General features: G+C 42.9%; 1 protein-coding gene across 1 annotated transcript in view; it reads right to left on the bottom strand.

Annotated features, from left to right (window-relative positions):
* The window catches only part of SPEF2 (sperm flagellar 2), a 228,979-nt gene that overhangs the window by 76,133 nt on the left and 137,147 nt on the right, over positions 1–15,699 (bottom strand). Inside the window, exons 19-20 of the mRNA XM_040338283.1 lie at positions 14,221–14,388; positions 4,001–4,087 (exon numbers count right to left, since the gene is read on the bottom strand). Of these exons, the coding sequence (XP_040194217.1) occupies positions 4,001–4,087; positions 14,221–14,388 (255 nt within the window). The remainder of the gene's footprint in view (positions 1–4,000; positions 4,088–14,220; positions 14,389–15,699) is intronic.

The following is a 15,699-nucleotide window of genomic DNA, read 5'->3' as shown; positions in this document are numbered from 1 at the left end:
GATCTGCTGATTGGCTCCCGCTGAGTCCAATCACAGCGGGAGCCACGCCCCGGGTCGCGTGCACAAATATACGTACAGATTTTGCACAGCCGGGCTGCCCTGCCACAGTATATATGCAGTGGGCAGTCCAAAAGCCGTTAATTACAGTCGTGTACACTACTCTATGCACACTACAAATCCCATAGTCTTTAGTCAAACTTGAGAGCAAGCAAGAACGGGTGTCTACATTCCTACATGCAGTGGGACCATGGAGAACAAACATAGCAGCCCTCTAAGAGGAAGTTGGGTCACAGCAGCAAAGAAATAAATAAAAAAAGAGGATGGAGATTTTGAGTAGTTTTGGAGCAATTGAAGCTACATTTTCAGTTAAGAATAAAATACCTCAATAGAATTGTTTAGACCAGAGTTTTAATATCACTTTAAGGCATGTGTAACCTTCTTCAATTTCTGTGATGTTCCTCTTTCTATTTCTGGCTGTCATATCTGTTATCTCTATCTATGTTATCTCTCTTCCTTCCCTGAGCTGGTATCATTTTTCCTCTCCATGTTGTCCTTCCTCCCCCTATCTGTGTTATCTCTGCCTCCTCTCTGTGCTGCCTCTTTCTCTGCATTGTCACCTGTGCCCTCTCTACCTTGTCATCTGTCCCCTCTCTACCTTGTCATCTGTCCCCTCTCCCTCTCTGTAACTGTGCTGTCATCTCTCTGCTGCCTGTGTTGTCACATCGTTCCTATTTTTGTGTTGTCATTTCTTTCTGACCTCTGTAGCATTTTATTTCTCCTGTCTCTGTTTTGTCATCTTTCACGTCTCTGTTGTCCTCTCTTTTCTCCATCCTCTATCTGTGTTGTCATATCTTTCTGTGCTTGTATTGCCTTTTCCTCCTTTTCTCTGTAGCATCCTCATTCTCCTTCTTTTGTGCGACCAGCTTTCTTGTCTCTGTGTTGTAATTTTTCTTCTATACCTGTTTATATCTCTTTCTGTCTTTATGTGATTTATTTTCTGTCTATGTGCTGTCAACTCATTTTTATCTCTGTCCTGTCGTCTGTTTCCTATCTCTATGCAATATTCTCTCCTTTCTTGTCACCATCTCTATAGTTTTCTGCTGCTATGTCTCTCCTGACACTGTGCTGTTGTTTTATGCTGTTATCTGTCTTTGTGATCTCACCTCTCTACTATTACACTGTCACCTCCCTTCTATCTCTGTGCTGCCATCTTTCGTCTCTTTAGTGTCATCTCTCTTGTCTCTGTAGCATCATCTCTCTCCTATCTCTGTGCTTTTATCTCTCTTCAAACCCTACATCTTTCTTGCCTCTGGGCTGCGATTACTCTCTTTACCCTTGATTACTTTCTGTGTTCTCATCTTTCTCCTATCTTTCAGCTGTAATCTGTATTCTGTCTATGCGCTGTTGTGTCTATTCATATTTGGGTTGCATCTCTTTTTTTTTTCTCTTTATGTTGTCATATCATCTCAGTCCTCATGTTTTTGTCCTTCTTTCTTGTCCCTGTGCTTTCATCTCTCAACTGTGTCTGTGTTGTCATCTCTCTTCTCTCCTATTTTGTCAGAACTCTGTTTCTGTGTAGTCTTCTCTCTCTTGTCTCTGCACCACCATTTCTCTCATGTCTCTGTGCTGTCATCTGTTTTCCTCTTTGCTGTCATTTCTCTATTGTCTCCATGCAGCCATCTTTATCTTGTTTCTGTGCTGTCATCTCTCACCTGTGTCTGTGTTGTCATCTCTCCTCTCTATCATATCAGCACTCTCTGTTTCCATGTAGTCCTCTCTCTCTTGTCTTTGCACCATCATTTATTTTTCTGATGTCTCTGTGCTGTCATCTTTTTCCTCTTTGCTGTAATTTCTCTCCTGTCTTCATGCTGCTATCTCTATCTTGTTTCTATGCTGTCATCTCTCACCTGTGTGTTCTTCGGCCTAGTACACACGAGAGGATCGATCCGCGGAAACGGTCCGGAGGTCCGTTTCCGTGGATAAATCCTCTAGCGGATTTTGATCTCATGGTTGTACTAACCATGAGATCAAAATCCCCGCGGAATTCCCTCCGCGGTGACGTATCGCGCCGTCGCCGCGATGATGACGCGGCGACGTGCGCGACGCTGTGATATAAGGACTTCCACGCATGCGTCGAATCATTACGACGCATGCGAGGGATGGATTCGGACGGATTGATCCGGTGAGTCTGTACAGACCAGCGGATCAATCCGTTGGACTGGATTCCAGCAGATCGATTTCTTAGCATGTTAAGAAATTTTGATCCGCTGGAAATCCATCGGCCCGAAAAATATCCGCGGATAAATTTTCGCTGGAACGTACACACCAGGGGATCTATCCGCTGAAACCGGTCCGCGGATAAATTCCAGCGGATAGATCCTCTCGTGTGTACGGGGCCTTCCAGTGCTTTCTCTGATGCGTGAATTACCATATTTATCGGCGTATAACACGCACAGGCATATAACACGCACCCTAACTTTAAGAGGGAAGTTTCAGGAAAAAATCTTTCCACAGCCCCCTGCGTTTAACACGCAGGCACAGTTTACCCTCTATTTTCAGGGTAAAAAAGTGAGTGTTATACGCCAATAAATACAGTACATTGCTTGTGATTGCCATCCTTATGATCTCAAACACACAGGGCCAGATTCAGCAATAACTGCGGCGGCGTAACGTATGTCCTTTACGTTACACCGCCGCAAGTTTTCAGCGCAAGTGCCTGATTCACCAAGCACTTGCGTGTAAACTTACAACGGTGTAACATAAAGCCGTCCGGCACAAGCCCGCCCAATTCAAATGGGGTGTGTACCATTTAAATTAGGCGCGCTCCCGCGCCGGACGTACTGCGCATGCTCCGTTCGCAATTTTCCCGCCGTGCTTTGCTCGAACTTACGGCGCCCCAACGTGTTTGTGAATGGCGACGTGCGTAACGTACTTACGCTGAAAAAAAAAAATTAAATTTGACGCGGGAACGACAACGCGGGAACGACAGCCATACTTTAACATGGTGGAGTAAAGTTAAGGCATGAAAAAGCAGCCTTAACTTTGCGATGGGAAAAACGACTTGCGACGACGTAACGCACGCGAGTAGCTTTGTGGATTGCCGTAAAAGCTAATTTGCATACCCGACGCTGGAAAACGACGCAAACTCCACCCAGCGGCGGCCGAAGTATTGCAGCCTAAGATCCGAAGGCGTACGAAGCCGTAAGCCTGTCGGATCTTAGCCAAAAGCCGTCGTATCTTTTGTGAATCTCTTTTGTGAATCTGGCCCATAGTTTTCAGATTGCCTCAAGATTTTTTTTTTTTAATGATGCAATAGATTTTTGTTATTTGTTATTTGTAAACTCTTCCTGAGAGCCTTTTGTACAACACACAGAAACATTGTCACTAGAAATGCTCACGTGCTATAATTCAGTTTTGTAATTAATGTGTAAAGTAAAAATATCATTATGTTTGTTTTCACTGTTTTGTCCTGCATGGGACAAAGTGCGTGTAGTACTGTGTGCTATGTTGCTCCCAAATTTGGCACCTTTCAGGGGGGAACAGGCACCTGTTTTGACAGGTACCGTTCCCCACTTCCGGGAAATGGGGCCGTGGCCCGGTCTCTCGGAAGTTCGGCCCCCTCCGCCTTCCTCATAACCAAGTAGAAATCGCAGCGCACAAGTAGGGAGCTGGATGTAATGCCGAAAGGCTTCACTGCTGGGCTACCTTACTAGGAAGAGCGGCGGCTGCAACCAAAAGCCGATCTGAAGGTCGGCTGGGGTGTCAACATCCCGGGCTCCCTGGACAGGTAAGTGTCCATATATTAAAAGTCAGCAGCTGCAGTATTTGTAGTTGCTGACTTTAAATTTTTCATGTGGGGGGGGGGGGGAGGAACACCTCTTTAAGAAGCGCATAGCAACATTCCACAAGGCACTACACGTACTGTATCCCACAGGGGACAGAACAGTGAGAAAATAATTAACGACAATTCTTTAAACTAAAATTTTAAATAGAATTTTACCTTTTGGTGACTTGGGTGCCGACTTGGGTGCCGAATCTTTTGCTCGAGGAGTATCTGCCTTCTTTTCTTTTTTATCTAGAGAACTATCTATGAAGATAAACAAGACAAATTAGCTCACAATTGGCATTTTTTAAATAATACAGACTTGCAGCAACTTTAGCTCAAGAAAAATTACACAGGCTGGCTATGAAATTAATCTAAAAGAAGCAATAAAATAAAGACAACACTATGAGAGAAGCCACTTGTGAGACTTGCATAAATCTATCTATACATGTACAAACTGTGCACACATAAGTATGTAATGAATAAAATACATTTATTATTATTATACTTCATATATACAGTAAGACCAGTGAGCGATTGTCAGATCACACAATATGATAAAAATTGTTATTTATTACACGTGTTGTCCAAGAGTTTAACATGGAACGTCACCTAAATCTTTTTCCTAGTGTTGGATAGTTAAAAAGAGCAAAATTAATGACAATGTTAGGCCTCGTACACACGACCGTTTTCCTTGACAGAATTCATTAAGAAACTTGGTGGCAGAGCTTTTTTGCAGAGGAAAACGGTCGTGTGTACGTTTTTCATCGAGAAAACTGTTGAGGAACTTGACGAGAAAAAAAGAGAACAAGTTCTCTTTTTCCTTGACGGGAGTCTCAATTTCCTCGTCGGGCTGGTTTTCGACGAGAAACACGTTTGTGTGAATGCTTAGAAACCCGCGCATGCTCAGAATAAAGTAGGAGACGGGAGCGCACCTTCGGTAAAAGTAGCGTTTGTAATGGAGATAGCACATTCGTCACGCTGTAACAGACTGAAAAGTGCAAATCGTCTCTTACCAAACTTTTACTTAACACGCAGTAACATGAGATTAGCAAAAGCAGCCCCAAGGGTTGTGCCAGTGGAATCGAACTTCCCCAGCCATCGTACGTGTGGTACGTCACCACGTTTGAGAACAACGAGATTTGGTCTTGACAGTGTGTAAGCAAAGAAAGCTTGTCAAGTTTCTCGAAAAGCCTAACAAAGAACTCGTCGAGGAAAACGATGTTTCATTTACGTGTGTACGAGGCCTCAGGCTTGTTTCACACAGACTTCAGCTTGTGCAGTATGAACAGTAAGCTGTTCAGAAAGCTTTCAACAAGCTTCAATAAGTGCTGAAGCTTGCTAGCAGCTTGTTTAACCTCCCTGGCGGTATGATTCTTTCAGAAAAAACATGCTGAAAGCGGTACCATTATTTGCAAGGAAATTTGGCGTTTTATATTGTAGGTCTGTAATTTTTAGAAATAACTCACTTAAATCTGACCAAACAAGATTCTAATAGGCATCCCGGGTATGACATTTTTTTAAAAACAAAATGATAAATTATAATCTAATAAATAATTATAAATAATTATAACAAATAATAATATAATTATAATAAAAAATATTCAATAATGTAATCAACTCAAAATCACTGAAATTTGCTCAGTTGCAGAATTGTCGCTGTCATTATTTTATTTTTTTTTATGACGAATTTCCCCACAAATCGCTATCGCACAATTCTGCAAGTGATTATAATTTATTATCGCTGTTTTTTAGCTGATCTAAAACTATTTTTGACATAAAGGGACACTTTTGGTTGCTATGGACAATCTACAGTTTGCAGGGAGAAAGAAACGTTTTTATTATATAAAATGACATGCAGGGCACTGGACAGACCACTAGGGACAAGGGGGGTGTGTTTTTTTTACATACAGTACTGTAATCTATAAGATTACAGTATACTGTATGTAAAGTGTGTGTTTACTTTTTTGAATTTGGCGCCGTTCTCCGTCCCTGTGCGTCGTAACGTCGCAGGGAACGGAGATCGGCGTCACACAGAGGCACTGTGTGAATCGAGCGAGGTCCCGCTCGCTCACACAGCGCGGTGGCATCGCTGGATCCAGGGACAAGGTAAGTAAACCAAGCCTGTGGATCTAGCGAGGCAAGCCCGAGTCTGACTCGGGGTTACCGCTCGCAGCAGGAAAATCTAACCCCGAGTCAGACTCGGGAATACCGCCAGGCAGGTTAAAGTGGTTATCAGCACTCCTCTTATGCCTAGTACACACGATAGGATTTATCCGCGGATACGGTCCTCCGGACCGTTTCCGCGGATAAATCCTCTGAGGATTTTGATCCGATGGAGTGTACACACCATCGGATCGAAATCCGCGCCGAATTCCCATCGCGATGACGTGTCGCGCCGTCGCCGCGATGATGACGCGGCGACGTGCGCGACGCTGTCATATAAGGAATTCCACACATGCGTCGAATCATTACGACGCATGCGAGGGATGAGTCCGGACGGATCGATCCGGTGAGTCTGTACAGACCACCGGATCGATCCGCTGGAGCCGATTCCAGCGGATAGATTTCTTAGCATGCTAAGAAATTTTTATCCGCTGGAAATCGGTCGGCCCGAAATATATCCGCGGATAAATATCCGCTGGATCGTACACACCAGCGGATCTATCCGCTGAAACCGATCCGCGGATCAATTTCAGCGGATCGATCCTCTCGTGTGTACGGGGCCTTAGGATCTGTGTTCAACATCTACAAACTGGATATGAATGGTACTTTAAAAGCTTCAAAAAACCTTGATGAAAGCTTTGCACAAAAACTTGCTGTTCAGTATTAACACTGCTCTTATACCTTTTTTGACAGTTCTCACCGGAACAAAGGTTAACAATAGGAAACTTCCCTTCTACTTCTGTTTCAGTGACCACAGTAAAACTGCAGATTTCACATCACTTTCTGTCCCAGGGACTACAGTCACCAGGGCATTAGCTGAAGCTGGATCTAACAAATGGGGCCATAACCAGAGATTAAATCCTAGCAGAGATTCTAACCCTTCGGAATCTACTCAAAACTAGAAAAACAAGCTTTGGCTGAAGTTCTGCCTTATTCTACAGAAACCATACATACATCCATGTCTATGTATAATTCAGTATATTATTTTTTACATTGTGATCAGAAAATGCTATATATATATATATAATACAAAAACAATTTTTTTTAAGAATGATGTTAATATTATTAGGACCATTTACAGCTGATCTCTTGTACATGAATGTCTTAAAAAAAAAAAAACACATTAAAAATATTATACATCTCCTAAAACATACATTAACTCTCCACCAAGCAAACCCTGTTACCACCCTTCATCATTAATAAAATAAAGCTTTAAAATTACGGGTAATGGAGGGCTTTGAATGGTGGAGAGTTACAGTGCCTTTAAAAAGTATTCATGCCCTTTGAAATTTTCCACATTTTGTCATACAACTAAAAACGTAAATGTATTTTCTTGGGATTTTATGTGATAAACCAACACAAAGTGGCACATAAATGTGAAGTGGAAGAAAAATTATAAATGTTTTTCAAATTTTTAAATAAATATCTGAAAAGTGTGACGTGCAATTGTATTCAGCCCCCTTTACTCTGATACCCCTAACTAAAATCTAGTAGAACCAATTGCCTTCAGAAGTCACCTAATTAGTAAATTCCACCTTTGTGTAATTTAATCTCAGTATAAATACAGCTGTTTTGTGAAGCCCTCAGATGTTTGTTAGAGAACCTTAGAGAACAAACAGCATCATGAAGGCCAAGGAACACACCAGACAGGTCAGAGATAAAGTTGTGGAAAAGTTTAAAGCAGGGGTAGGTTATAAAAAAAAATCCCAAGCTTTGAACATCTCACGGAGCACTGTTGAATCCATCATCCGAAAATGGAAAGAGTATGGCACAACTTCAAACCTACCAAGACATGGCCGTCCACCTAAACTGGCAGGCCGTAAAGATCAACAAACCATGCTATATACGGTTCAAGCACTATTCTTTATTGGCTAGCCTAGCATAAAGACTTTGGATTTGGGATATTGGCAAGGAGAGCATTAATCAGAGAAGCAGCCAAGAGACTCATGGCAACTCTGGAGGAGCTGCAGAGATCCACAGCTCAGGTGGGACAATATGTCGACAGCATAACTATTAGTCATGGACTCCACAAATCTGACCTTTATGGAAGAGTGACAAGAAGAAAGCCGTTGTTGAAAGAAAGCCATAAGAAGTCACGTTTGTGAGAAGCCACGTGGGGGACACAGCAAACATGTGGAAGAAGGTGCTCTGGTCAGACGATACCAAAATTAAACTCTTTGGCCTAAAAGCAAAATGCTATGTGTGACAGAAATCTAACACTGCACATCACCCTGAACACACCATCCCCACCGTGAAACATGGTGGTGACAGCATCATGTTGTGGTGATGCTTTTCTTCAGCAGGAACAGGGAAGCTGGTCAGAGTTGATGGGAAGATGGATGGAGCCAAATACAGGGAAATCTTAGAAGAAAACCTGTTAAGAGTCAGAAAAAGACTTGAGACTGGGGCGGAGGTTCACCTTCCAGCAAGACAACGACCCTAAACATACAGCCAGAGCTACAATGGAATGGTTTGGATCAAAGCATATTCATGTGTCAGGCCTCGTACACACGACCGAGTTTCTCTGCAAAAAACAGCAAGAAACTTGCTGGGATTTTTTTTTTTGCCGAGGAAACCGGTCGTGTGTACATTTTTCGACTAGGAAACTGTTGAGGATCCCGTCGAGCCAAAAAGAGAGCATGTCTTCTTTTTCCTTGACGGGAATGGAGAAACTTGCCTTGTCGAGTTCCTCGACAGCCTAACAAGGAACTTGACGAGGCAAACGATGTGTTTCACCCGTCGAGTTCCTCGGTCGTGTGTACGAGGCTTTAGAATGGCCCAGTCAAAGTCCAGACCTAAATCCAAAATTGCTGGTCACAGACGCTCTCCATCCAATCTGACAGAGCTTGAGCTATTTTGCAAAGAAGAATGAACAAAAAGTCACTCTCTAGATGTGTAAAGCTGGTAGAGACATCCCCAAAAAGACTTGCAGCTGTAATTGCAGCGAAAGGTGATTCTACAAAGTATTGACTCAGAGGGGGCTGAATACAAATGCACGCCACACTTTTTACATATTTGTAAAAAAAAATGAAAACCTTTTATCATTTTCCTTCCACTTCACAATTATGTGCCACTTTGTGTTGGTCTAACTCACATCAAATCCCAATAAAATTAAAGTTTTTTGGCTATAATATGACAACATTTGAAAAATTTCAAGGGGTGTGAATACTTTTTCAAGGCACTGTATTGACATGTTCTCTTTATCATTTATGATAAATTTATTTTTTATTTTATTTTAGCAAATGTTATTTTTACTTTTGATGTAAATGCCTAGATAGAATGTATGTGCTATCAAAGCATATCCATCATACGTAAATTAGTACACCATTGCAGACTTTTTTTACCTGTATTGCATAATTCCATAAAGAAGTACTGAACAGCATAACCGTCATCAACATTATTATAAACTTTAATGGTAAATGCCAATGGTTATCCTCGCCAGTTTCTGCTCCACCTCAGGTACATACATAGCTGGATTCAAAAAGACGCGCCTAACGTTAGGCAGGCGTAGCGTATCTCATATACGCTACGCCACCGTAAGTTAGAGAGGCAAGTGCTGTATTCACAAAGCACTTGCGTCCTAAGTTACGGCGGCGTAGCGTAAATGTCCCGGCGTAAGCGCGCCTAATTCAAATTGTGAAGAGGTGGGCGTGTTTTATGTAAATAAACCATGACCCCACGTAAATTACGTTTTGAACGAACGGCACATGAGCCGTCCGTGGTCGTATTCCCAGTACGCATTCTCCAAATTACGCCGCAAAGACTCATTGGTTTTGACGTGAACGTAAAATGACGCCCAGCCCCATTCACGGACGACTTACGCAAACGACGTAAAAATTTCAAAAATCGACGCGGGTCCGACGTCCATACTTAACATTGGCTGGGCCAGCTTTTTGGTGGACTAACTTTACGCCTGAAAACGCCTTACGTAAATGGCGTATCTTTACTGCGACGGGCAAGCGTACGTTCGTGAATAGGCGTATCTCGCTGATTTACGCATTCTAGGCGTAAATCAGTGTACACGCCCCTAGCGGCCGGCGTAAATAGTCAGCTAAGATACGACGGCGTAGGAGGTCGTATCTTAGCTACATTTAAGTGTATCTCAATTTGAGAATACACTTAAATGTACGACGGCACACATTCAGAGTTACGACGGCGTATCTACTGATACGCCGGCGTAAACCTCTCTGAATCTGGCTATTAGCCTACAAAATAGGCTCAATTGTACAGACATCTAAGATTAGGCCTGTTTAATGGGTGAGATGCATGAGAGGGGAGGTTGAGACCAGTGAGGATCGCCATGTCCCTTTTTCTATAAATGGTTTGCATGATAACACTGGCATCAGTTGTGCTCTTCACTACTGCCTTACTGTGGATGGATATATGAGAGCAGGAGATGGACCTCTGCAGTCATGGCAATAGGAGCTGCAGTTACAAAGTAGTACTCTTTTGTGGAATCAAGATGCAATGGCGTCCCTGACCAGGAGCAAATACATTTTTAAGACTTTAAAGTGGAACTTTAGACATAATTAAACAAAAAACAAAAAAACACTAAGCCCCACTGAGCCCTCATGATCAAAATATGACTATTTTCTCAATGGTCTTTACATTCTGCAATGCCCCCTACTGCTGTAGCACTTCCTCCATGTCTTTATGCAAGACTGGTACCAGCCGTAAAGATCAATAAATCATGCTATATACAGTTCACCATTCTTTGGCTAGCCCAGCATAAAGACTTTGGGACTTGACATATTGGAGCTTAGTGGTAAAAGAGGTCGGGATTTTAAGTAAGACATGGTTGGCACTTAGGCTACTTTCACACTGAAAGTACCCGGCAATAGCAGTAAAGTTTTTATCGCAGCTAGATTTAGCAGCGCTTTAACGTCGTTTTAGGGATGCTTTTAGCCCCCCGCTAGCAGCCAAAGAAAGGGTTAAAAGCGCCCGTGTTGCGGCGCTGCTGAAGCCCTTTGCAGGCGCTTCGGCAGCGCTGCCTATTCATTTCAATTGGCAGGGGGCGGTTTAGGAGGGATGTATACAGCGCTCCCAAACCGCCCCAAAGATGCTGCTTGCAGGACTTTTTCTAACGTTACGCAAGCGCACAACCCCAGTGAGAAAGCACTCGGCTATCACACTGGGGAGGCATGGGAGGTGTTTTTCAGGCACTTTACAGGCACTATTTCTTGCACTAAAACACCTGAAAAATGCCCCAGTGTGAAAGGAGCCCTAAATAAAAAAGCATTGCCCCCCTTTCTCTACAATGCCACTGGTAAGAGACACATTTGTATGATGCCTTACATGAAAAAAAATCCCTATTTTACCCTGCCATCTTACTTTATAGCCTACTGTTTTGTTCAAACAGGTTGTCAGGCTACGGGTTCTCTTGCCCAAAATGTGGCCTCAAAGAAAGCAATTTACACTGTTCCAGCAGAAATACATTGTGCAGAAAGGTATTTTTATTTTACAATGTAGGAAATCAATCAGCTTTTAGAAAACTGGGTATATCACTAAATACAGCATTACCAGCTGTTGTAAACACTGAACAAAACATGACAATCAGGTTGATTTAATAAAGGCAAATAGACTGACTTTGCAAGTGCAGTTGCTCCAGAGCTTAGTAAATGAGGCGAAGCTCTGCTGACTGGATCATCATCCAATCATGTGCAAGCAACCTTTTTTTTTTCCTTTGCATGTGATTGGGTATTCTTTGCAAAGTTAAGCTTCACCTCATTTACTGAACTCTTAAGCAACTGCACTTGCAAAGTGCACAGTCTATTGGGCTTAAGTAAATCAACCCCAATGTGTACACTCAAACGACTGTTGCTTTCAAAAGTGCAATTAGCCCAATTAACAAAAATAATACTTCTGATCCTTGAACCAATTTTTCTTATTTAGACAAACTTTCCTTAAAGCCTAAAATTCTGAACCCCTTTCTTCCCAGTACTAGCTCCTATGCAATCTTCTTTAGCCCTGGATCACATTGGAGCAATTTGGCATGCCATTTGACATGTCAAATGGCATGCCAAATCGGCAGCAATTGCCGGCAATGGCGCCATTCGAATCTGTGTGGCGCCACACCGATTCCCAAAAGTAGTTTTCGGAATGACTTTAGGGCACTATTTAAATAGACATCTGTGCAGCAACCAGAATAGATGTCTCAAGCCTCGTACACACGCTCGATTTTCTCGGCAAGAACCAGCAAGAAAACCGAGAAAGCCGAGTAAACCGAGCGTGTGTACGAGGCTTTCAGGTTTCTCGTCAAGAAAACTGCCCAGAACCTAGACGGGAAAAATAGAGAACATGTTCTCTATTTTCTCGTCGTGAGATTCTCGGCAGTGTTTTCCTGCCAAGAAACCCGAGCGTCTGTATACTTACCTCTCCATGGAAACTATGCATGCGCGGTGAATAAAGGAAACAATGTACTAAAGCGCTACTAAATAGTTAAAATATAGAACACCACAAAAATAACTAAATAATAATTTGCTGCATATAATAAAGGTGAATCAAACCTAATAAAGTGAAGAATATATATGCATAATATGCACTAAAAATTAACTTAAGTAGTGAAACCGTGTACAGCAAGGAGTGTAATACTAGTCCAGATAGGACATTACACATGTATGTGAAGCACAAACAAAAACAATTCAATTCAATTGTCCCAGTGAAGCACACCCTCTGTGGAGAGGAAAAAACAATTGCTGGTGGAGACTTGAGATTTCTCTGTGGAATTAACCTTCTGTGATTCTGGTAACTTTCACATGCACAGATGTCAGATCCTCTATGCAGCACAGCTCATACAAGACAGAGAGAAAAACAAAGACTCATGGTGCAATGCTGCTGAACCAGGATTACAACAGACTACAGCTGATAACGATTGCAAATTCACGAATCCCCAGGAAAAAAAGGGCACCAAATATCACTCCTAAAAGCCACTCAGGTTGATGGTCTCCTCATACGGACATAGGATCCGTCAATCCCGTCATTCAGGCTTCTCCCCCACGCGTAACGTCACTAGACACGTGACTTAGGAAGCTACTTAGCATGAGCGGTAGCTTCCTAGGCATAGGTAAGGTGCAGCAAGATGGCGGCAACGGAATGTGACGAGCGCATGCTCGTCATACGCGACGACTTCACCGCATTCTTGCCATTCAAAAGAACAGCGGTCCTTTTGAATGGAGTGTCTGTACACTCGGGCGGGAAGAGATTCTTGCCAAGAATCTCGTCAGGGAAAACTACGTTTTTTTCCTGACAAGATTCTGGCCCGTGTGTACAGGGCTTCAGAAATCTCCCCCAAAGTTGGACTGACATGTGGGAATGAAATTGTGCGAGTTCTGCTGAACTCGCACGTTTTCATTCCCGCTGTCAGTGTGAACCAGGGCTCAAGGTAAGCTTCTTTTCCAGTCCTGTCTATATAGGGTATAAAAGGTTTTCCTACCTACATATGTTTTACAAGTTCTGCATGATTTAATTTATGAATCTTACATAATTATTAAGATTTATTTTAAACTTCCAATTAAAGTCCAGTGCTGAGGGATGGGTTATCTACAGTATGTACATTATATTCAAGTTAATATATAATCATAAATAAAAACTGCACAAAAAAATGTTTTTAGTATAGGGAAATAGACAATATGATTTAAAGGATACAAGAAAAAGACCTCTCCAAACGCAAAAGTCTTATAAAAAAAGGACTTAGCATGCTAGGAGAGTAGACATGAATTTGTCATGGTGGAGAGTTCTGTAATAGAGCTGCAGCAGAAAATAAGTATTGTACACATTTTCAAGATGTGAAAAGAAATTAGAAAAGAAAAATATATTTTTGATCTTTGAGGTTATACAGGAGGGCACAGAAGTCTTTTTAGGAATGTAAAGAAGTTTCATTATACAATCAATTTCTGAAGGATATCAGAACCCAGTGTGTAGAGAAGCACAGAGGGAAGCATAGATGGTGCACCGGTAGGTGAAGTTCAGGAAAGAAGAGGAAGGACAGGGAATTCTCCGATAGTTTTTTAGGATAGAAATACAGTTCTTAAGAAATGTTCCATGTTCTAATGGGTATATCACAATCCCAGTAAGTTATGATTTATTGCATGAAAAATAAACCACCATGCTGCGCTTCAAGCTTTGACTAGGCAGCAGCAGCAGATGTGGTAATTGTTAATTTTAAAAGGAAGGTTGAAAGGAAAAACATTTCCAGAGATAAATCTTCAATTATTTAAGAGAAGTCACAGGACCTTTTGGTGACTTAGATCTTCCCTTTCCTTTTTTTGCAGATTTCTTTTTTTCAGAAGACGAAGGACGTGGTTCTTTGATGGTCTCTGGAGGAGGAGTGGGAGGTGGAGAGGGAGCTGGTGGCGTGACTGGCATCGGTGGAATCTCTTCCTTCTTCTCAGTCTCTTTATCTGTAGATCACAAACAATAAATACAAACAGGAATTAGAATGCCAAAGACAGGAGGCAATAAAGACCCTAACTAGTGTTGCCAACTGGCACTTTTCTCCATCCAGTGACAGGAAAAGGTTATAGAAGGAGAATTTGATTGCACACTCAAATCCAAAAGATGCAATTGTTTATTGTCATGAGTCAGCCAGGCTTTGCAAAGATTAAAAAGTTGACACGTGTGAAACGCGTCAACTTTTTCATCTTTGTAAGCCTGTCTGACTCATGACAATAAAGAATTTTTCAATTGCATCTTTTGGATTTGAGTGTGCAATCAATTCCTTCTTCTTCATGCTACCGGTGTGTCCACTTGTTGCCTGAGGCGGTGTATGCGCCCTTGTTTGTGACAGGAAAAGGTTGCCAGTTAAAAACATGGCTGTGACGAATGTCTGCAACAGTGTGTTCAGGTTGGGCCGGCAGGGGGCAGGTCTGACAGGGGTGGTGCCTGAGCATGTTGTGTGATGTCATGGTGCAAGAAAGCTGAGCAGAACGGCCGGAGCCTCGTGCGGCGGTTTGCGGGACTGGAGCAAGGCAAGCAGCGAGTGGGATTGTCAGTGCTGTTTGGTCTGGAGTGGACTAAAGGGAGCACCTGGCATGTAGAGCAGGGGTAGGCAACCTCGGCCCACCAAATGTGGTGAAACTGCAAGTCTCATGAGACATTGCAGAACCCTGACAATCACAAGCATGACTCCTAGAGGCAGAGGCATGATGGGATTTGTAGTTTCACCACAGCTGGAGAGGTTGCCTACCCTTGATGTAGAGAGACTGTCACTGTGACTCAGGAGGGGACAAGTCATGTCGGTGAGGTGTCATCATCATCTGTGCTGCTGCACACTACTATCAGTGTCATTGTAAGAGTCAATTTCATGTGTGTGCCTGTCCATTCTAATTTCTTGCCCTCCTGAGTCCTGTCCCTGAGCTACTTACCTCCTGATTCCCCCTACTGCCCAGGTTTCCCCCTGTGTTGCCCCCCCCCCCCCCGCCCCTCAGTGCTGCTAGCTTTCCTCCTCACCTCCCAGCTGCTGCAGGGGATGTTTCAGGATGGAGAGTGGGGGAAGGGGCTGGTAAATATGTCATTTACCAGCCCACTCCCTTTCTAAATGAACACAGTGAGCACACTTACTCACTGTGCTCATTCATAACTGCACCATCTTCGATCGCAGCCCAAAATCCGATCGGCACCTTCTCATCCGTCTCCCGCAGGAAGGGGGGGCATGGTTGTGCAAGTGAGGGGGGCACCAGCTACCACTGCACCTAATGGAAAGATGTCCCTCT

Source organism: Rana temporaria, chromosome 1, assembly GCF_905171775.1.
Source record: "Rana temporaria chromosome 1, aRanTem1.1, whole genome shotgun sequence".
NCBI classification, from domain to species: Eukaryota; Metazoa; Chordata; class Amphibia; order Anura; family Ranidae; genus Rana; species Rana temporaria.
This window is presented reverse-complemented; position numbering and strand designations above follow the sequence as displayed.